Source organism: Falco biarmicus, chromosome 3 (assembly GCF_023638135.1).
Source record: "Falco biarmicus isolate bFalBia1 chromosome 3, bFalBia1.pri, whole genome shotgun sequence".
Classification (NCBI taxonomy): Eukaryota; Metazoa; Chordata; class Aves; order Falconiformes; family Falconidae; genus Falco; species Falco biarmicus.
The window spans coordinates 83474639-83496149 of record NC_079290.1 but is presented as its reverse complement, the minus strand read 5'-3'; the positions used below and the strand labels follow the sequence as shown (position 1 = coordinate 83496149).

General features: G+C 46.2%; 2 protein-coding genes across 6 annotated transcripts; one reads left to right on the top strand and one right to left on the bottom strand.

Annotated features, from left to right (window-relative positions):
* Positions 1 to 735: 735 nt before the first annotated feature.
* SNRNP48 (small nuclear ribonucleoprotein U11/U12 subunit 48) lies at positions 736 to 8873 on the top strand. The gene is made up of 9 exons (XM_056331966.1): positions 736 to 892; positions 992 to 1105; positions 1273 to 1333; positions 2087 to 2161; positions 4843 to 5031; positions 5879 to 6000; positions 6448 to 6563; positions 7575 to 7739; positions 8581 to 8873. Exons 1-9 carry the CDS (start codon positions 857 to 859, stop codon positions 8618 to 8620), a joined length of 918 nt encoding a protein of 305 aa, XP_056187941.1. The 5' UTR covers positions 736 to 856; the 3' UTR covers positions 8621 to 8873.
* Positions 8874 to 10394: 1521 nt separating this feature from the next.
* On the bottom strand, positions 10395 to 21082 carry ROPN1L (rhophilin associated tail protein 1 like). Of its 5 annotated transcripts, none has more exons than XM_056331965.1 (6): positions 20985 to 21082; positions 18409 to 18566; positions 16354 to 16477; positions 16021 to 16182; positions 13503 to 13678; positions 10395 to 10586 (listed from the first exon to the last, which is right to left on the bottom strand). In XM_056331965.1, exons 2-6 carry the CDS (start codon positions 18537 to 18539, stop codon positions 10523 to 10525), a joined length of 657 nt encoding a protein of 218 aa, XP_056187940.1. In that variant the 5' UTR covers positions 18540 to 18566; positions 20985 to 21082; the 3' UTR covers positions 10395 to 10522. The 5 variants fall into 5 exon arrangements, with proteins under 5 accessions (XP_056187940.1, XP_056187937.1, XP_056187938.1 ...); XM_056331962.1 differs by lacking the exon at positions 20985 to 21082 and adding an exon at positions 20631 to 20867; XM_056331963.1 differs by lacking the exon at positions 20985 to 21082 and adding an exon at positions 20565 to 20650.
* Positions 21083 to 21511: the final 429 nt, after the last annotated feature.

Here is a 21511-nt window from a genome sequence, read left to right as displayed (position 1 = left end):
TCCCGCTGCTGCGCTCGGGGAAGGGTCCAGCCCTTGCTGAAGCTGCCAAGGAGCTCAGGCCTGGGCCTGGCGAAGGGAAGCAGGCTGCACTCAGCCTCTGCTTTGCTCCTTCATGGCAAAAAGACCAAAATGGGGCAGGGGGGTCACGGTGCCCTCCCGGGAACCCCGCTGCTGCCGGAGCCCTCATCCCCAGAGAGCGGGCAGGGCCCGGGGCCTGGCCCCACCGGCCGCCGCACAGGCTCCCGCCCAGGCCCGGCGGCGGCACGTCCCTCAGGCCGCCGGCCCCGGCCCCCGCGCTGCGAGCGCCTCCGCCCGCTCCCGGCCACCCGCGCGGCTGGTGCCCGCCGGGCCTTGGGCCCAGGTGCGGCCGCCCCGCAGAGACAGGGCACCTCTCCGCAACACGGCTCCGGGCACCCGGGCGTGGTGCTCCCCCCGGGCCCTGCGTGATCCCCCGCCGCTGCGGCCGCCTCCCGGCACCCGGAGAGGGCGGCGGGACACGCGGCCTCCCCGCGCCACCGTTGGCCGCTCCCGCCGGTAGGCGGCGCTCTCCCCGCCTCGCCGCCCCGCGGGCCCCGGCGGCAGAGGCGGAGGCAGGGGCAGGAGCGGGCGGGCAGCGCGCTCAGTGCCTACTGCGCCCCGGGTCTCCCGCCGGGGCTGCTGCCGCCCACTCCCCGCGCTAGGACGGAGGGGGGCTGCTGCCGCAGCGCCTCCTCCCCCCGCCCCGAACCGGCCGCCGAGCCGGCTGGCGCCGCGGGCCCGCCATGCTCTGCAGCAGCAGCGCCCTCGGTCAACATGGCGCCGGCTCCGCCCCCCGCCCCGGTCACGGGGCTGCGGCGCCCGCGCCTGCCGCGCTGCCATGGCGGCTCCCTGCGCGGTGTGGCTCGGGGACGCGGTAAAGTGGCGGCGGGGGCTGCGCCGGGGGAGCGGGGGCGGCGGCTGGGCCCGGGGGTGAGGGCCTGGCGGGGCGCGCTGACCCGTGTCCCGCCGGCAGGTGGAGCGGGTGCTGTGCCCCTACGACAGCCATCACCGCGTCCCCCGGGCGTCGCTGGAGAGGCACGCCGCGTCCTGCCGGCTGCGCAAGATGGGCTACTCCGCCGAGGAGGAGGTGGGCGGCCGGGCCGGTTACCGGGGCGGGGGCACGGGGCTGGCGTTGCTGCCCGGGGGGTGTCGCCAGCCCGGCGGAGGGGGGGGGTCTCGCTGGCCGGGCCGAGCGCGGAGCCGGTGTCGCTGGGGGCGGCCCCGGGGCCCTGGCTGAGCCGCTTGGTCCCGCAGGCGGAGATGTACGACTCCAGCTTCTTCTACGAAAACCTGAAGGTTCCCACCGTCGCCATGGGTGAGTGGAGGGTTTGCCTGACGGGGCCGTTCCGCCCCCGGGGGGCGGCTGGGGCTGAGGGGGCACCCGGGGGGTGGGGGACAGAGGAGGGGACTGAGGGGACACCCCAGGGGCTACAGAGGATGAGGGGCTGAGGGGAGACCTGGTGGGGCAAGGCCCGGGTCCTGGCGGTAGCACACCCCACTGCCTTGTCAGTGCAAATTCTCCAAGCCCTCCCAAAAAACCGTGAGTGCTACCACCTGTGGGTTTATTTTTTCACCATTGTACTTTACCTTAATTTACCCTTGTTACATTTCCGTGGCTGTGTAATTCTGCTCTGTAGGGCACTTCACTGTTTTCATCTTCAAATTCAAGGAGGATTCCACTCCCCACCCCCCACCCCTCCTTATATTCTTTTCCATGTTATTCCTATGTTTTCCTTACATGAAGTGCAGAAAGTGTATTGACATGCATGCTTAGAAGGTGGAAAAACTGACCCTGGAATTTGGGGATATAACAATGGTACAGAAGAGAGTTGCATTATTTCTTTTTCCATATCCCTGTAACCCAGAAATCCTTTTTTTTTTTCTTCTCCCTTCTGTTCAAATATGGAATAGATTAAAATTATATTTTTAGTTCAGACTTTATGTTATGCATGAATAGAACTATAGTGTTCTGTAACATACCGTGTCTCAGAGGTGGGGCAATAAAGTCTAGGCCTAGCAACTACTTGATGTAAAATTTGTATGATATTTATGTCTTCTGTGTCTGCAGATAAAGATTTACAGTTTCACATTGTTAAGCAGGCTAGAGCTCAAAGTGCAAAAGACGGTACAGGCTACAGTGAAGGTAAGTAGCAAGCAGGTACTGAGATGACTTCATCAGCTCTCATGCGGTGAGCTGCTCTTGTCTCCCACCTTGCAGCTTCCTTCATTCCACTTGTGAACTGCTGTGAGGATTTTTATTTCTTTATTTTTAATATTCCTTCCCTTGTATGTTTTGGAGCATAACGACTTTCTCTACTTGGGGTGACTAGATAAGAGAATTTGAGTCTGTTGTGCTCACACCTGTGGTTCTCTTCAGACTGGAAAATCAACACTGCAAAATTCAGGAGTTTCTTAAAGCGCTAATCCTTCACGTCCCATCCCACCACAGCACTAGTCCTTCACATCCCATCCCACCACCTACACTTCACTTTCTGCCTGCATTTTCTGCTATTACCCTTCTCTTTGTGGCCCAAACTCTTCTAATGCTGCCTCCAGCCTTGCTCTTCATTTAATGGTTCCTTATGTAATATTTTGTTTAAGGATTAATTGCTAGGCGTGAGCTGTATGTGCTTGTCCACCACTCCTCAGATCTAAAACCAAACAACACACTTGTTACTATGTTGTATTGTTTCAAGACTATCCTAAGGAGTTGTATAAGAAATATGCTGACAGATCTGAAAATATGACATTGCCCTCTGCCACTGCTCTCAGCTCATTAGTTCCATTGTTTCAGTGGGTTTTGTGACAAGTGCGAGGACCACGACTGAGCTGTTACTCTTTGAGAGTTCATACCAAGACAAAGTAGAAAAGTAGGGCTACCTATAGAAACCACTGTAGAGCTGCAGTGTATGGTTTGGAAATTATTTCAGCACCTGAAAGATACAGCGTTTACTGTCTGTCATCCTTTAGTTTGGTAAACAGAATGATTCAGAAGGAAAAGTAAATTTGTTCTACTTTCCTGACAGTCCAATATAGCAGTGTGTGCTCAGGCATAGTTTTTTGTGTTGTCTTTGTTTCTCTGGCACACCAAGAAGAGCCTTAACAGACAGCTGCTTGGGAAGGAGCTTTCATGTGGTGGGCACTGTCTTTGGAGCGCGTCGGATGCGTTTCCTCTGGAGGGAAGTGGTAACTCATTCATTTGACGTCCAAGTAGGGAAGAAACAGATAAACCCTTTATCAAGTGGTGCATCGCAGAGATCGGTCAGTGAGCCACTAGGTGCCGGCGTTCACCTCTTCGGTTTTGACTGCAAGCTTGCATTTCTCTGAAGTTAAACTAAAACTGCATAGGGGTGGTTTTCATTGTGGCATCTTGGCCTGTTGTAAGATTTACTGACTTGGAATTCTTTAATTTAAAGTCTTTGGCAATAGAAACAAATGGAAAGCATTTCTCATGGTAAATTTTCTTTTGACTAACTGTATCAAAGGAAGTAATTTTCCTTCTTTGGTTTTTGTAAAAATTCTAACCACATTTAGAATATTAGAATAGCTATATGTTAGGACAGGAAAGCTGGTTTTAATTGCAAACTGTGAAATTTATGTAAAATCACAAACATATAACTATTAGGGCACTTTTATGGGCTTCTGTGACCATGTAAGAACAGTGCGTTTTCAAAATAAAATTCTACTATTCATGTGCTAGTTCAGATTAGAAAAGTTCTGGTTTAGGCTCCAAGTACAGTAATGAGGAAACTGTATTTTAGATTTGTTGTTGTAGAGTCATTGTGGCTCCTCTTCCTCTTTGGTGTCTTTAGTGAAAGATTGCCCAGCTTCCATTAAGTGCTGAATAATGTAGAGAAGCAGTAGCTTTGCTGTTGTGAAGGGTCCTGCACACACCCTGTCTTATGTGTTGGCTCTTCTGGAGATGTATGTCCGTGTGGGATTGTGCCATGCAGGGAAGGGTTGCGTTGAGGGGAGCAGGATTATGGAGGTCAGGTCAATGGTTGCTGGGAATTTGAATGTTATTGAGTAAAATACTTTTTGCAGGCAAGATCCTAGAATCCTGTGTGCTGTATCTTTAGGGAAGTCACTTGGCTGCTGTTGCAATGCATTGAGAATAGATTGTCTGGAGGATATGTCTTTTAACTGGGGAATGGGAAGAGTGAGTATTGGGCTGATCATTCAGGGAAAGAAGAGTGTGCAGTCAGTGTGTTTGTCTTTATAACTTCAGTCACCTGAACTAATCTGGACCATTTTCAAAGTGCCTTTGTAGCCCTTCTAGCTATAAATGCCTGCAGCAGTCTATAATAAAAGCTCTGTAGAGAAAGTGACTGTGAGTGAGACTGATTTGCACAGCACCCATTACTTAGTCTCCGGGAAGCTTTCATTCTTGTTATCTGCAAAATACCTGTTGTTCTGCCAGTACTTTACGGAAAAATTTAGGAGTGAGACAAATCTGCAAGTCAGAACTGCAGCCTCCTCTCTCTTGCTTTAGCATGTTAGCCAAGAGCTGAAACTGATGGGACAACACAGAGTGTCCTTGTGATCTAATGTGGTACAGTCCATTCAAAGCATACAAAACCCCGTAACCAGCAGTGTAAGCAGTCAAGAGAGGTTAAACAGCCTGCATGGGGCTAGGGAGGGTTTCTTTTTCTTGGAGCAGTTTTTATCCTTTCAAATTAAGATGGATGAAACTTCTTACATATATGTAGGGGAAGAATGAAAACAGCATGGGTGGCTACTGCATTGTTTGTTTGCTGAGCTTCATGGGGTTTTCCTGTGTAATTATGCTGTTTTACTAATAGCAGCTGTCTGTTCAACCTCCAGGATCTTACTCATCACTGCCTGTAGAAGTTCCTCAAAATCACAAACGTTTCACCTGTGACCTGACCCAAGCTGATCGCCTTGCTCTTTATGATTATGTTGTTGAGGAAACAAAGAAACAGAGATCTAGATCCCAAATAATGGAAAATGACAGTGATCTCTTTGTGGATTTAGCAGCAAAAATCACCCAAGGTTTGAAGAATGATCTATTGTTCAATTTATGGCTTCGAACTTCATGTAGTTTGATGAGTCTTGTTGAAAGCCAAACTGAATTGCTTGTGCTATTTCTGTTGTGAAAAGCATACTGTTCTTAAAAGCCACAATGAAGACATGGCATCAGAAAACACTAGTTCGGTATCCTTTATGTTGTTTTCCTTCCGAGAAAGCCTTGGTGCTCTGCTCTTGGCTCATGTATTGTGTGTATCTTAGCGGAAGGATTTTTTGTCTTTGCTGCAAGAGACGATGAGATTAAAGATCTCTAAAAAGTAAAAACTGAACAGGAAAGGTTGGCAGGTGTCTGATGGAGCTCTTGAGCAATATACCAATGGGTGGATTGGACTGAGGTCTCTTAACCCTGTTGAGTCATGCCCGTTTGTAACTATACTAAGTGCAACATAACCATCTGTGTTACCCTCTGAGCCCTGCTGTGCCTAGGAGGTAGGGCAGTGTTTGTCATCTACACAGGTAAATGTTTTACGGAACCTGGCTTTCTCAGTCCTTGTGTCTTACTGTAATACTTGGTTTGAAAACATGGCCCATATTTTGTAGGTGTTTGACCAAATTGCAAGCCTGTATATTGATTTGGATCGCTGTCAGGAGACTGAGATTACATTACACAAGACTAAAAAGCCACCAAACAAGTGTTGTTAACAGCTAGCAAGAAGGTTGGAGAGGAAGCTTGCGCCAGTTAACTAAAAACTGGAGAAACTTCAGAAAGAACACAATATATCCTATGTTTCGGACTTTTATTACTAAGGCACCAGATGTGCATAGCTGCGGGTGCTAATGTCCATTTGTTTTACTTCCAATTTTTTGCTAGACGATAGTCAGAAAGGTCCAAAGTCCCATCTTGAAATTCTGGCTGAAATGCGAGACTACAAGAGGCGGCGTCAGTCATACAGAGCCAAGAATGTTCACATAACAAAGAAGTCTTACACTGAGGTGAGATCTGAAGAGAGATTTTTGCACAAAAGTGCTTATTGTATATCAGCATAAACAGTGATAAACCCTTTCAAAAATGATGTCTCTCTTTTTCCACTTTCTGCACCCTGCCTTTATTAGAGTTGCAAACTGTGGAAGAACCTGATTTTGGTTTTTGGTTTATTGCGGCAAGTTACAAACAACAGGAGCATTTCTGACTTAAATTTTGAAGCTGAAAATGCCAGAAAGATATAGTTGGCTGTCTGATGTGAAATGGTTCTATTTAAATTTATGCTGAAATACCTGTTTCTGCAAATAAGACTTTCCATTCAAACATCCTGATGTATAGGGTTTGGGGGCATCTTTATTTTTTGGAGATGTTTACCTTCTGCTGCCTAGTTGCTAGTTTAGGCGACTACCACGACATGCTGCTTTTCTTGTTCTTTTTTAATATATCTTAATCTCCAGGTGATTCGGGATGTGATTGGTGTGCATATGGAAGAACTCAGCAATCACTGGCAGGAGGAGAACAGGTTGGATAACGCAGAGATATGTGAAGGAGGGAAGTCAAAATCTTCAGGAAGGTATGCCACAGTTGACGTGCCAACCTTGGCTGAGACATATGCACAACTTATTTCATAGTAATTCTATTAAGCTCTTGCTTGAGAAGCTCTGCCTGCATGAAGGATGGGGGAAATTGAGTTTTTAGCTTTCTTTCAGGGGTAAGGAGGTAGGTCGCAAGGGATCCAGTTGAACAGGTGGTTTCTGGTGGAGCTGGGGAATGAATAGTGCTTCCTCTGTGTCTAAATACATATGTATGTGATAGCTGGGAAACAAAAGGACACTGGAAGATACAAGTATGCAGCTTCTTCCCCTTCCCTACCACATGACAGGAAATGCTATGGTAGATATAATATAAAAATACCTCAGATAAAAGGTTTTTGTAACTTACTAAATACAGGGACCCTTTACGGTTCATATCACTGATTGCTGCTGTGCTAACCAGCAGTGTGTTTTATGTATACTTATTTCTTCCCATGTCAAGCAACACTGCACACTCTTCCAGCCATTAGCTGCTGAAATAAAAATGGTCATGAACTAGTGATAGGGTATTTGCGCTTCTTCAGGAGAGCTTTGAGGTGAAAATGTTGAAACAAATTAAAAGGTGACACTTGAGGTGTTTTGTTTTCAGCATTAAAATGAAGGTGAATGAAAACGCTGTACAGGAGATCAGGCTGGCTGGGTTTTCCAGCTGTAAGTAGCAGCTGAAGGCAGGTGGTTGAAGAGTTAGGGATTTAAAGCAAAACAGTGAACCCCTTCTGCTGCCCCCTGTTTCATGAGCAGAGGTGGTAAAACAGAGGGGCAGTGTTTGTAAGAAATAACTACTAAATAGTGTGCTGAGATGTGCAGACATGTAAGAGCATGGTCTTTGGGCCTCTTTTGGCAGGTATTGTATTTCTTGGGGAGATAGAAACACTTAATAAAAGTTACGTCCTCTGTCTGACACCGTTAGTAGGTCATTATATTACAAAACTGGTACGAGAACAATAGTGACTGAAGCTATTTTTATTGAATAAAATAATTATTTTTTTCAGAAAGGAAGACAGGCGATCAGCCTCAGTGGACTCACGGCAGTCTGGAGGAAGCTCTAAGGATATGGAATGCACCAGGCATAGGAGAGAGAGCAGCAGGAGTCCGAATAAACGGAAAAGGAGTCGTGAAAGAGGCAAAGACAGAGATACTCGGAGAAAAAGAGAGAGGTGAGCATAAATAGTGACAGCTGACTCCTGCCTCTGAATCAGGCAGCTGTAGCCATCGTCCATGAGAATTTAGTGCAGAGTATTAGAATATCTAGTCCACTTAAAAAGCTAGGCTAATCTCATATATAGTACATATAGGTGTAAACCTACTAATACTACAGAGAACATGCTGAGAATCACAAACTGTGATCCAGACTTCACTCGCATCTGAAAGGTGAGACTTTCAGCCGCAGGCTACAGGATTAGCTTGTACTTCTTCATCAGCATGTGCATAGGGGAACCTATTTCCCATTTAACTGAGTGTGCTTGTCATGTCTAATGCTGATTTCTGCTCTAGAAAACAGGATCGTTTGTTTCACTAAAATGTATATACATACAATCACTTGACTAGCTTTTCTATGGTAGATGCTTCAAAGCAATGCTGTTGCTCTTCACAAGTTCTGGACATATTTCTAGGCAAAAGAAGACAAATCTAAGCCATCAAACAAAGGCGCATTTGCATCTGCAGCACCATAGGTGAAACCTGTGTTTGAGCAAAGGTTTAGGCTGCTGTGCAGCAGAAATGCTGTAGGTAACTCATGGATGGGAATGATCACTAGTCTCAAATCTGGCTTCATTACACAGTGATGCTGTTCATCCTAAACTGATTGCTGCTATGGTGCTGCGTGGGAAGGCCTCAATTAAAACAGCATAGGAAGCAAACTGTCTTAAAGTAGTTTACTTTCTTTCCTTAGAAGAGGACGTGATTACAAGAGCTTTCTCTGCCCCCCCGCCCCCATCCCCTTCAGATTTTGTCAGTCTGAACCTAACAGCCCACACAATGTTTGTGATTTTGTTTCAGGGATGAAGACAAATATCACAACTATAAAAGAAGAAAGTAGAAACAAGAACCTAAGTATTTTGTTTGTCAGCCATTCAAAAAACGGCTTGTACAGGAGCTATCGTTACTGCCATTGTGCCAGGGACAGTAATGCTGTGTACGTTAATACTGGTGTTGCATCACAGCTGTGCTTGGAGACAAAAACAGAAGAAGTGTGAAGGTTGTCAAGATGGAAGCAGCATGTATATCAGAAAATGTGTAAATCTGTAACACTACTGCTTCTGTTAATAAATCATATTCTCTCAGCTATTGGAGTTTAGTGTGAGAAGGCTGTACTAACTTGCCTTCCTGGCCCATAGCAGATACAGAACAGAGCTAATCCCTGGAGTCTAGGATCAGTTACAAATGGAAAAGGCACGAAGAGAGCTCCCCTCCTACCTCTGACACTGTCACCTCTAGGAACAGTGTTCCAGAAAGACGGCAGTTACTGCCTAGTTACAGCATGTACCAGAAGGAAGAGGGAAGATCGCAGAGTTCTCTAACAGGCTAAAATGTCCTCAGCTGCAGCTAGTGGTAAAAGGACAGTAACGGGAAAGCTACTGTTCCTAAGCTCATGCTCAAAGAAATTTATGATCAGTGTCATCTGGCAAATATGATGAGAATACAGCTCTCCATAGAAACTAATGGGGAGACACCAAAGAAACTTGTAATATTGCTGATTGCCAAACACTGGGTGCGTACCCCTTTTCTTCCAGAAATAACTACAAGGAGTTCCCATCCTGTAGATTAATATACAAGTATTGGTCACAGAGGCTGGTAAGACATGCCAGTACATACTAAGGGTGTGCAGGAGGGTTCCACTTAAGCTCAGTGAGATTTTTACTATATCAATTTCTGTTCCTGTTAATTTCTCACACAATCTACTATAGCAAGGTCAGCCATCATCAGCCAAGCTTGTTACCTCAACAAAATAAGCAACTATAAAAGTACAAGCTTGCAGATCCAACTTTCCTCCCTGCAATACTTAATGTTTGATCGAGTTGCCAGGAGAGGGCACTCCATATGTTCCTGATTTTGGCCGCCGCTGTCAATGGAATCTCCAGTTTTATTGTAGCCACTAGTATCCTGTCTTACTCAAATTTTTCTGCAATTAAGCATGATTATCTGTTACTAAATACTTGGTCTAATTCTGACTGATTCAGACTTCTGTACCTACTACAGCTGTCCAACTCAAACCCAAACTGAACTCTGTCAGGCATTTCTCACCTACATGACAAATGCAGTAGCTTTTTGAAAAACAGGATGTATTTTAAAACAGATCTTTAATTAGAATTAAGTCCATCTAAAAATGGAGAAAGCATTTGAGTTCTGAAAGGGTCCTAATTAGAGGGAAAACAATGTAAAACCATTGTCCTTTCTTGATTTGATGTTTCTTTTTCCAGCTCAGGCACAGGGTTCTCATGAAGTTCTCTTGAGTAAGGCTTGGTAAAACGATTAATAGAGTGTGTTCATGCAGACAAGGTCATCAAAAGACAAGCTGTATTTGTGTAAGAGTCCAAAAACCCAGTCAGTGCTACTAGAAGCATAATGAGAAATGCACTAGTTACAGCTGTCCAATCTTCTCTAGATTTAATTCTGTGGTTTACTACTTTTCTCACAATCACTTACAAAGTATAGGTAGGAAGATCCGTAACAAAATACCTTTTAAGTGAACATAAACAGATGACAGGGTATCCCTCCATAGGTGCGAGCATCAGTGTTTGAGGCAGGAGAACAGTGTAACCATGTATTCAATTAACATCCACTGAAGGGCAATTTCGGGAGTGGAATAAAGAAAGGAAGTGCCAGAGAAGAGCTCACCGTGTATTGCAGTGTGCAAATAACGGTCCTTTGAATACAAATTATTGTCATGCGCGTATTTATTCCTCTTTTCCTCTAACCTAGTGCTGAAGAGTAGGCTTGGTCAAAACGGCGTTGAAGGCTGGGGCAGAAAGTTTCTGAGCAGCACCATGCCAGTTTGTTGGTCACTGGAGAGGAAAAAAATAAAATGTTTTAGAACAACACTTTAACATGGTAAATCCTAGTGTGCTGGGCAAGATACAATGGAGGGTTATATTAATTGCAAGAGTAGTGGGATCAAAAAGTGGTTCTTACTGAAAATTGTCAGTCTGGTAACTAATGCCAAAATAAATCAGTTCATTTGCGTGCTTGTGCATTTTTGAGCTCCCATGTACACAGAGCTGGTAGCAATCTAAGTGTATTGGGTTTGCACTGCAAGCTTTTGGTAGTGGGGGGGCTACAGGGGTGGCTTCTGTGAGAAGCTGCTAGAAGCTTCCCCTATGTCTGATGGAGCCAATGCCAGCCAGCTCCAAGGTGGACCCACCTCTGGCTAAGGCTGAGCCCATCAGCGATGGTGGTAGCACCTCTGGGATGACATTTAAGAAGGGGGAAAAGTTACTGCATAATGGCAATTGCAGTTGGAGAAAAGAGCAAGGCTATGTGAGAGCACAACCCTGCAGACACCCAGGTCAGAGCAGAAGGAGGGCAGGAGGGGCTCCAGGCACCGGAGCTGAGATCCCCCTGCAGCCCGTGGTGAAGCCCACGGTGAGGTAGGTTGTGCCCCTGCAGCCCATGGAGGTCCATGGTGGAGCAGATATCCACCTGCAGCCCATGAGGGGCCCCACGCCAGAGCAGGTGGGTGTGCCTGAAGGAGGCTGTGACCCCATGGGAAGCCCACGCTGGAGCAGGCTCGTGGCAGGACCTATGGAGAGAGGAGCCCACACTGGAGCAGGTTTGCTGGCCGGGCTTGTGACCCCGTGGGGGACCCATGCTGGAGGCGACTGTTCCCGAAGGACTGTGCCCCATGGGAGGGACCCACACTTCACAGTTTGTGAAGAACTGCAGCCTGTGGGAAGAACTCACATCGGAGAAGTTCATGAAGGACTGTCTCCCATGGGAGGGACCACATGCTGGAGCAGGGGAAGAGTGTGAGGAGGAAGGAGAAGCAAAGACAACATGCAATGAACTGCCCATAACCCTGATTCCCTGCCCCACTGCACTGCTTGGGGAGAGGAGGTAGAGAAATTGGGAGTGAAGTTGAGCCCACGACAAAGGGAGGGGAGAAGAAAGAGATTTTTAAGATTCCATTTTATTTCTCATTACCTTACTCTGATTTGATTGGTAATAAATTAAACTAATTTCCCCAGGTTGAGTGTTTTGCCTATGATAGTAATTGGTGAGTGATCTCTCCCTGTTCTTAATTTGATCCACAAGCGTTTTGTCACATTTTCTCTCCCCTGTCCAGCTGAGGAGGGGAGTGACAGAGCGGCTGTGGTGGGCACCTGGTGTCCAGCCAGGGTCAACCCACCCCAGACAGAGACCAATTCCAGATAGATGGTGGTAAGAGTAAGTATCTATGCAAACATGCCATGTAGGCAGCACTCGAGGGACAAGCCTGTTAACAGATCTTTTAAAGCTGATCAAAAATAAAGTGCAATTTGTGCGACCTATTTATGACTACAGATAAAATGAGTGGGAGTTATCACTGAGAGCTAGATTGAAGACACTGTCATTTTCATATATTCCTGATGCTAATTCCATGATAATTCTAGCAGGAATATATGTGGTATCTTGATCGATTCTTTCCTCCATCTGCTGCAAAGTTAAGAGATTTTGACGCTTAAATTTTGTGGGCACGAGACTTCACATAACCAGTCTATTTGAGATTTTTACCTGTAGCAGTTAGCGTGAGTTAGGCCTAGTTAGCAGAGCTGTTAGTACAAGTCTATGAATTTTAAGCTTTTTGCTGTTGTAAATGTTGACAAAAATGTGATCAGCCATCAGTCTAAAGCAACAGAATAGCGTTGGTGTGCTCAAGAAAAAAGGTAGCCAAACTATGCAAATATCCTATTGATTGTCATGAAGTGCAAGTGTCCAGAAGTATTCAGAACAAAGAAGCTGTGAGCACCAACGACAGTGACAATGTATCAGAAAATGGCATTTGAAGGGACCAACCACCATCAGGGTATGCTCTACCCAGTCCTGTGAAGGACACCTAATGATACCGGAGAAAACCTTGCCTCTTCATTATGTAGCGAGTCAAAGATTACACAACAGCACAAGAGACCTGTCAGTGATAGCCAAGCAGACAGCCAGGCAGGGAGTTTTGCTTAACCTTCAGCCTACAGACCTCCTGCTGTGAAGAGCCACATCAGTTCATGGCTCACCGACAAGACTGACACTGAACTATAAACTGATCTAACTCACAGCGAGCAGAAAGGGGAACACAACAGACTAGAAATGTACCCAACCACCCCGACTTGGTGCAAACATCAAAACAGGATGAAGATTTCAGGTGGGACTATGTGTCTTTTGTCCTTTATACCCACTGGAGGCAACCAACACCAAGACCATTCCAAGAATCACAATTTACCATAGCTAACATTAAAAAAATTAAAGACCCAAACCATTTAAGACTAAGTGCATACTAGATGTTTTCTCAAGAAAATTTCTAGGGAGAAGTAATCCAGGAGAAACACAATAGAAACTTCTGAATTCAAGTGGGAATTCCCAATTTTCTCTCTGGTTCATGATCTATTTAAATTAAAAGAGCAGCGCATAAGATACTGCTGGTTCCAGTACCAGTAATATGCAGATGATACAAACCTGTATATAACTGCTTCCTACGGGGAAAATTATACCACCAGACAGTGACTTCAATATTTCAAAGAAAGAGGGATAAGTAACAATTTATCATTTAACAGATCAAACCCCAGTGATGACAACAAGATATAACTCTGTACACTTGATATAACCTTGGTCAACCTTTACTCCTGCCATCACGGGTATGCCCAAAGTAAGGATAGACTGTTTACCTGAAATTAAAGGTTTACAGAGAACCCAGAGGTAATAAACTAAAATGCCATGCATGGATTTTTACTTACGCTTGTTCTTTAATTCTGTGGAGGAATGCCTCAGTTTTCTCCTCTGGTATCTCTCCATCAATACTGGCCAAATATGAGTAAAGGAATGAGAAGGTTTCAAAGGGAATGTGAGCTGCTCCGCCTTCTGGGTCCGTTGTTAAGATTTCGCAGGCGTGTTTCATTGAACTTAGTAAGGACTGCAGGGGATTCAGTCAAGAAACAAGAGGAACACTATGAGGGCCATGAACATCCTTTGCATACCATGACAAAATCCGCACTGTAAGCCACTAAAAGTAAGTGTAAATGAGATGAAGGCTTTATCATTGTCGCCTAGCTTTCAACCCCACATTTACCCTCCAGTGCAGGTCCAGGGGTGGAAACAATAGTGAAGCCCTAGTAGAGACAGGAGTAAAAAAGACCAGAATCCCATGATGTTTAAAGATTGCATAGGGTCGTCTGAGCCCTATCTCTGGTATGGCTGAATTGCTCTGCTGCTGTAAAAGCTCCAACATCCCTGTATCTGGTGGTATGTCTGTGTATTTATTACCTCAATGGATCTAAATGAATTCTCAGCAGCAGTTAAGACAAACAAATCTACAAATGCCAGAAAATTCATATGGGTTTGATGATTTTTATTATGAAACATGATATTAATCATGTCTCATGATATTTTATTATGACACATGACATACAATGTGAATTTTTCGGAGTGCTGATATTTACTGTTTTTCTTATCTGTATGCAAGTTCCATTTTAGTAGTTAGTAGAAAATAGACTAAGGCAAAAAGTATTTCAGTTTAGTAAAAGCCCAATAAAATCCAAGTTCCCTTAAAAACAAACATGCCTCAAAGTATTAGCTCGAAATACACTTTGAAAGAAATCCTTTATTCTATACAGTGCCCTATGCATTGTAAGTTATACAGGAAATGTGTGGAAAAATTCAGCATTGAGCTTCACTGAGTCAAAGACTGGTTGGATGCCATTAAAACAAAGAAACAAACAAAACAAAACAAAAAAGCCACAGACCTTTTTAACCCAAGTAGTAATATTTTTACTGTAACGTTTTCAAACTTTATCCTTACCTCTTCATTAACAAGGAAGCAACGACTTTGTAAAAATAGAAGTATTTCCAAACAGTAGAACAGCAATATTCAAAATAAATGCAGCATCTTTTCAAGACCCAGAACACAGGCCAAAGAAGTGTCATTTTATAATCCTTTAACAGTTTTACGTAATGCGGTTCCTCCTCTGGGAAGCCAGGGAAGGAGAGGCAGTTGCCTATATGATGGCAGACTCCACCCTCTGCAGTTTGCTACCTTTCTACTGTCATTCCTGCTCCTACCACTCCAAGCTGCCGCTGTCTCTCTCACAATATGGCAAAGTTATTCACTTCAATTTTGCCACCTTTGAAAGACAATTTAACAGGCTACCTGTGTGGTGATTTCTCCAAGGCTGTAAAAAACACATCAGTGCTTTACAGAAAGATACTTCAGATGACTGATGTTCTTAAGAGGTTCATACTTGTCTACTTTTCTATCTTAACTGTGACCCCACTGAACTACGAACACATTTTACAGCTGCGGGAAATGAATGTAAATTTCTTGTGCATGTCTGTCTTTCTGGTTTAGGAAAACGAAGTTTAGGTTTCATTATACAGAGCTGAAATCAAATCATTCAGTTAATATCTGAAAGGATGAAAGGATAGACGGAGGTAAATTTAGTCTGTCTAGCTCCATTAGAATGATGTTCCTGTGACCCTGCTTTTGGTTTGATTTTTTTTTTAAGTAAGTAACGTTGCTGTCACTTTTTTTTTAAAATGAAGAAAGGAGCTCAAACTACAAAATCATGTCAGGAGGAGGATTGGAATCAAGAAATACAGTTAGAAATGACTAAATATATATGCACACACAATTGCATCACCAGGCCAACATTCAGAGCTTCCAGATATTGCAAGATTCTCAAAATGTTATTTAATATGTATTTTCTTTTTAGTACCCCCTCTTCCTTACTGTAGAAATCATTAAAAGTATTATACCTCATGAGAACATCAGCTTAGTGCCTTTTATAATCTCTCATTCTGTTGAAATGCTCTGCTGAGATTTTATTACTGACATTAAAAGAATTACATGGTGATTTAATAACATTAACTGCTTCTGTGAAAATTTAATTGACTACACAATCAATCTAAAATTGATGTTTTAATTTCTCCCTCTGGTTCTCCTCCACGGACATTTACACTGATGCCATAAGCATCATTCCTCTGTCACCCTCTCTCTCATGGCCCAAGCTTCCTGCAGGCATGCTTGCTCTTCTACTGTCATCCCAGTAAACGGAGGACTTAGACATCTTTCTAATTAAACTCCCCTGAACAAAAGCTGGTGGAGAACAGAAGTAAACATGCAAGCCACTTTGCCAGTTGCTGCAAAAGTAATCACCATTCTTCAAAGTCCATATGCATTAATTGTTTTATGGTCTGCCTCATATATGATCATATATAACCGTTTCCATTTGGGTATGAGGGCTCCTGCTTTGAACGTACCTCGCCAAGCGCACTGCACGCAAGTGCCAGAACCTTCATCCATTCCACCTCCTTCCCAAAATTGTCCAATTGCAGGATAGCGTTCAGCTGCTCCTCTGGCAAGCACAGGTGCTTCCATTTTTCCTTCAGTTCTGCAACATTCACCATGCCTTTGGGAGAAAGCTTTAAACAAAACCATGGTATCACAATAAGAACTCCGAAAACCAGAATGAAACAACGAACGCAGTCCCTTCCCAAAATACATCAAATACATAACAGTCAATCTCCCCAGCCACCTCCAACACATCAGCGTTCCTTGACAGCACTGGCATTTGATAAAAGGCCAGTTTGTACCTGTTTGTGCAAGATTTTAAGGAGTCCCGGTGTTAACACAGCATCTGTTTTCTCTGTTGCTAAAGGCATTTCAATCCTTTCCTTCACAGGAAGAGGCTCGCCTTTTGATAATGCTGAAAAATACCTAAGTGAACAGGAAGAGCAACACACTTCAATGCCTATGGCTATTACAAGCTGCACAAAAGTAAGTGCTCTTACAGTTCAGTGAATGAATCCACACTCTCCCATGCCGGAGCGGCAGCTCTCAGCAAGCTGCCCACACACACAACTCCCATCTCCCTGTGCCCAGATGCCACCTTTCTTTTTAGTGGCAAAAGCAGCAAGTGATTTATTAACATCGGAGTGTGCTTGCAAACCAAAATGCAGGCTCTTCCCATATGATTGATGGTCACCTGAGCACACATTCCCCTCACACACTACCCAAAAAGCACAACTGGCTATGTGCGCTGCAACTCTCTCATCAGCATTTCTATTTCCATCCACTCCAAAATAAAATTTAAGACTAGAGCATAAAGGGAATTAGATGAATGTCCTTTTAATTATAAGGCTACCACAGCCTTAAGAGCAATCACCTCTGCCATAACTTGCCAGCAAACTGAACTGTGCAAGGAAAACTTTGTTTTCTGTCAGTCAGTGGTAGGTCTAATTTAAGGGTTTCTCCACTCATCCTCCCTTACCTGCCCTGGTCACCCATGTCCATGCCCAGCCTATCCCATGCTGTGCAAATACTTGCCAAAATGCACAGCAAGCAGCACTGCAGAACTGAATTACTGTGTATCTATTTCTGTACAGTCACCCTATGTACACACATATAACTCCTGGGCTATTTTTCAGCCAGATATTTCCCCACCTGATTATTCACAGGGACAAGCACTACAACGCTGGCAGCGCAGGTGATCACAGCCTTGCTCTGCTTCGCGTCACCCCCTGGGGCAGAGCAAGGTCTGGACCTGGTGCTCTCACACCAGAGCATACTCCAGAAAGAGGGGTGAGCGATCAGCAACAGCCACCCACCCCTCTGCGGAGGCTCCTCTGACCGAGCTGGTGCAATCCTTCAGCAGAGGTCAGGGTCTGGCCACCGAGGTGGCCATGGCGTTGCTGCACTACGCCGTGCTCTCACCAGCACCGTCCCAGCAGGCTCAAGCTACCTGGTGACTGCTGCTTCTGGCTGCTGGGCTGGGGCAAGCTCACTGCACATCCACCCACCAGAGGTGTGCTGCACCGCACACCCATCACGTTCCTAAGAAACACCACATCACTTTAAGATGGTCCCGCTGCCTTTCTCCAACACCACAGCTGTAGCAATTCAGCTTCAGGTTCTTCTCTTTTTAACAGGCAAGTCAGACTCCAGCCTTGGCTTTGTTAACATCCTCCCCTCCCTCATGTACAGAATACAGATATTTTTCAGTCTTCTCAACTGAGAACATCTCAGATGCCTTTCAAGAGCTTGTCCACACAAACCATAGAACAGGAAAATGATAGTGAGCTTCTGAGGTAAAATTAAAAAAGAAGTTGAAGAAAAAACATTCAAACAAATCAACTTTACAGTAAGAGATTTATTACATGGACCATCACCTGAAAGTTACAACTTTTCAGGCTCTTCTTCCTATTCCCATAACATTTAAGGAGACTCCTTAAATTTGTTCCTGGAAAGAAAAAACCAAAACCCAAAACCTAAGCAAGCTTAAGAATTAGAAAACTATTTTTTAGGTTTCCTTTGAACTCCAGGAATTAAAGTCTCATGAGAGGAAGTTGAAAAAAAAAAAAAAAGTTTTTGTTTTCAGGACAGAGAAAGTAGTAACAAAAAAAATTAGGATGCATTTTCTGTATGGAAAACAAACTATTCCAGAACTATGCCAGTTCTAAACTTCAATGAAACAGAAAATAAATCAAGTATTACATTGTTTTTAAAAGGCTCACATGCAGCTTTAATGCATGCAATATACAGGTTGGCTTAATAATCAAATACAGCTCCACTGTACAATAAGCAGGAGCAGTGAGATTTTGTGGATCCATACACATAGCACTACACCGTTATGTGAGCATCATACTTACGCAGCTGCCCACTGCAAAACATCATGAGGCTGAGTCCTAATAGCAGCTTTAGTAAATTGCTTCAGAATGTCAGGTAGCTCAGGGGGGATTTTGATCTGCTGAGCACAAAACATCGTTTCTGGAAGAGGCATGGTCTGTTCCTGTTCAGTTACAAGGACCTGAAACAAATAACAGAACAGCAGTTCACAGGTGCAGAACGGGAATGAAAAACGGTGCGTGCAGATGGGGGCCAACAGTGCTTATATCCAAACTCACGCCTGTCCTACTCGACGGCTGGGGCTACTGGAGAACTGACAGACTCAGAAGGATGAACAGACAAGCGCTGCACATCTCTAAAAAACTTAAACTTGATGGCAACACCAAGCAAAAGACTGGCACTTGGACACCAACCACAATTCCAGGTAAGAAGAACTACTACTTTAACAGATATCTTTAGATACTTTTAAACCAGTTTTTCTCCTCAAACCTATCACGATATGAATTTGCAAAATGGGCAGTCCAGACAAGTCACACCGCACATGCCAATGTGAAAGCTATGTTGAAACTCACTACTGCACGCCAAGGAGAGCCCTGTCATTTTTGTACAGAAACTAGAGTAAGCAGATTACCAAGTTTCTACTGCGTTTACGTATTAAAAAAAATAGGCTGTAGCAGAAAGTTACTAATTTGTGCTCCTAGCAGACTTGCATAAAAAATATCAGTGATGAACAAAACATTCACGTGTGCCACAATTATGTATTGCACTTTGCTCACATAGCTCTACAGGCAGGCTTGTCTCACTCAGGATGTAACTTGTTGCAGGAATCCTGTTGCCCAAGATCCAAAAGAAGGGACAGACAGGTTATCATATGTTCCTTCTCCCACTGTAGCAATGGAGCACATTTGGTGGGAAATCTGAGCACTCTCCTCATCATTTCAAGGACAAACTACAGTCTATTTAAACCGATTTAGCAAGAAGAGCTGAAAACACGTCAGTTATTTGCAGAAGGGAAGAGCAGTGAAAGCAATGGCATCAGAAAAGGAATCAATGTAACAGCATCCTTTATACCTTCAGATTTCTTTATTTTGAATTTTTAACATGAAAATAAGAGTATCTGGCAGGTGGCTTTCTCCCCTATCATGTGATATTTTCTGTATTGAAAAAAACCCACAACAACCCACCACAAAACTCAAAAGTCAGTGATGGAGGAGTGGGACTGCTGTGATTCAAGGCTCCTTTAACGATCAAACCATACTTAGAACTTCATTTCTGAAGAAATACAGACAGGGTACAGCATCTTCATACTCCAACGCAGCAAATGTGCATCAGGGACAGACTTCAGAGTGTGCATTTAATTGCTACATTGGTCACGTGCTTTCAGAAATGATTCAAAAACACAGCTCTAGCCAAGAGACTGAAGCTGAAGGCAAAAAGGGGATTTCAGGAGAAGCTAGAGAACAGAAAAACCTCGAGGAAGGAATACATGTGTGTGCAGGTGGTCTTGGGAAGCGGTCAAAGAAAAAAAAAAACTAATCTGAAAAGAAAAAGTAGAGAAGCAAAAAAAAGCATTACAACTGCTTTTCTGTAGTAAGCCATTAATCGCAGAGTCTCATGGAAGGGCTGAGGGTGGCAGGGTCCTCTGGAGATGATCCAGTCCAGGCCTGGCTCGAGCGGGGTCCCCAGAGTGGGGTGCCGGGAGCCGTGTCCAGGCGGGCTGAGTATCTCCGAGGATGGAGACTCCCCACTCCCCCAGGACAGCCTATGCCCGCGGTCGGTCATCCTCACAGCGAGACAGGGCACCCTGACGTTGAGAGGGAACCTCCTGTACATACACCCCCCTAAGGAGCAAGGCAACCCGCGGCCACCTCAGCCAGGCCTGGCCGCCCCTCGCCGCCACCCCACGGCAACACCGTGCACAGAGGCCGCCTCACCGCTCCCACCTCGCGCCCGCCCTCATTCCACGCACCCAGAGCCAGCCCCAGCCGTGTCGGGTATGGAGTTCAACCCAACAGCCCGCCCCAAACACGGCCGGGACGCGAAGGCCCCGGGCACCGCCCGGCCGCGCCGGCCCGCTGCCCGCGCTGAGGGCCGCCCCCCGCCCGGGCCACCGTTACGATATCTCGGAGGCCGCCGCCAGGCCCCGGCGTCGGGAGAGCTGCGGCCGGCAGAGCCTCACCGCCGTCCCACGGCGCCCCCCGGCCGTGCTGCCCCGGGGCTGGGGAGGCCGGGCAGGGCGCCTCACCTGCCCCGCTCCGCGGCCCCGCTGCCAGGGCAACGCGGGCGGGGCGGGGGGAGGCCGGCGCGGTGCTTAACGGGGGAAGGCGGGGGTGGTCGCCGACCTTGCTTAAAATGCAAGAGCGACGCCCGATTTACGCTAACTCCTGAACGGACATGAAGCGCCTCGGGTCGGAACCCGTGGCGGGGGGGGGCTTGTTCCGAGGTGCCCCCGGCTCCCCGCAGCCGCCCCCGCCGCCAGGGCGCCCCGCAGCCGGGCCTCCGGCCTGCTCCTGGCTTCTGCCCGGAGGAGCCTACAGCCCCTCTGGGAGCTGCACTACAGACACAGGGCAACGTGCTCCTTAAAGTTCCCGTTACTGGCCGTGGCTGCTGGTTCCAAGGGCTGGCTAGCCCCAGCACCCTCCCCGCCGGTCAGCCTCCACGGTCCTGGGAAGAGGAGCTGGAGCAGCTCCGGGCCTGGCAGCGCCCGGCCGGGCGGGCAGGGCCAGCTCCGGCTGTCCCACCGCGCCAGAAGGTCAAGGAGCTAAAGTGCCCCTCGGCCTCAGAGCCTTGGCGGAGCACAAGATGGCTGCGCCTTGCCCTGTGGATAAACACAGCAGCGCAGGCAACGCGAGTGGCGCCCTCGGTGAAGACACGGGTGCAGCTCCTGGCTCCAAAGCAATGCTGCCCCTGTCCCTGTAACAGCCAGCACGGGGCCAGAACACTCAAGTGAACGTGGTAGGAGGATTATTCGCTTCAAAAACCCTTCACAAGCCCTTCCTCCAAAGAAACACAGCTGCTGACCATTTGAAACGGGCCAAACAGTTCCTGAAAAAGAAGCATCTCATGTGAAGCCAGCCCTCCTTAATCCACATTCTGTCCTGTACAGCCCTGTGTTCATCAGTGAGG

Excerpts from the sequence above, each read along its gene's own strand:
- SNRNP48 (XM_056331966.1), top strand. The coding sequence starts at position 857 with ATGGCGGCTCCCTGCGCGGTGTGGCTCGGGGACGCG. Across the intron at positions 1,106-1,272 it reads GCTACTCCGCCGAGGAGGAG|GCGGAGATGTACGACTCCAG; the intron begins GTGGGCGGCCGG and ends TTGGTCCCGCAG. Across the intron at positions 1,334-2,086 it reads GGTTCCCACCGTCGCCATGG|ATAAAGATTTACAGTTTCAC; the intron begins GTGAGTGGAGGG and ends CTGTGTCTGCAG.
- ROPN1L (XM_056331961.1), bottom strand. The coding sequence starts at position 20,218 with ATGTACAGGAGGTTCCCTCTCAACGTCAGGGTGCCCTGTCTCGCTGTG. Across the intron at positions 18,567-19,960 it reads CTTACTACAGAAAAGCAGTT|GTCCTTGTAACTGAACAGGA; the intron begins GTAATGCTTTTT and ends TATTTGTTTCAG. Across the intron at positions 10,587-13,502 it reads CACAGAATTAAAGAACAAGC|TGACCAACAAACTGGCATGG; the intron begins GTAAGTAAAAAT and ends TTTCCTCTCCAG.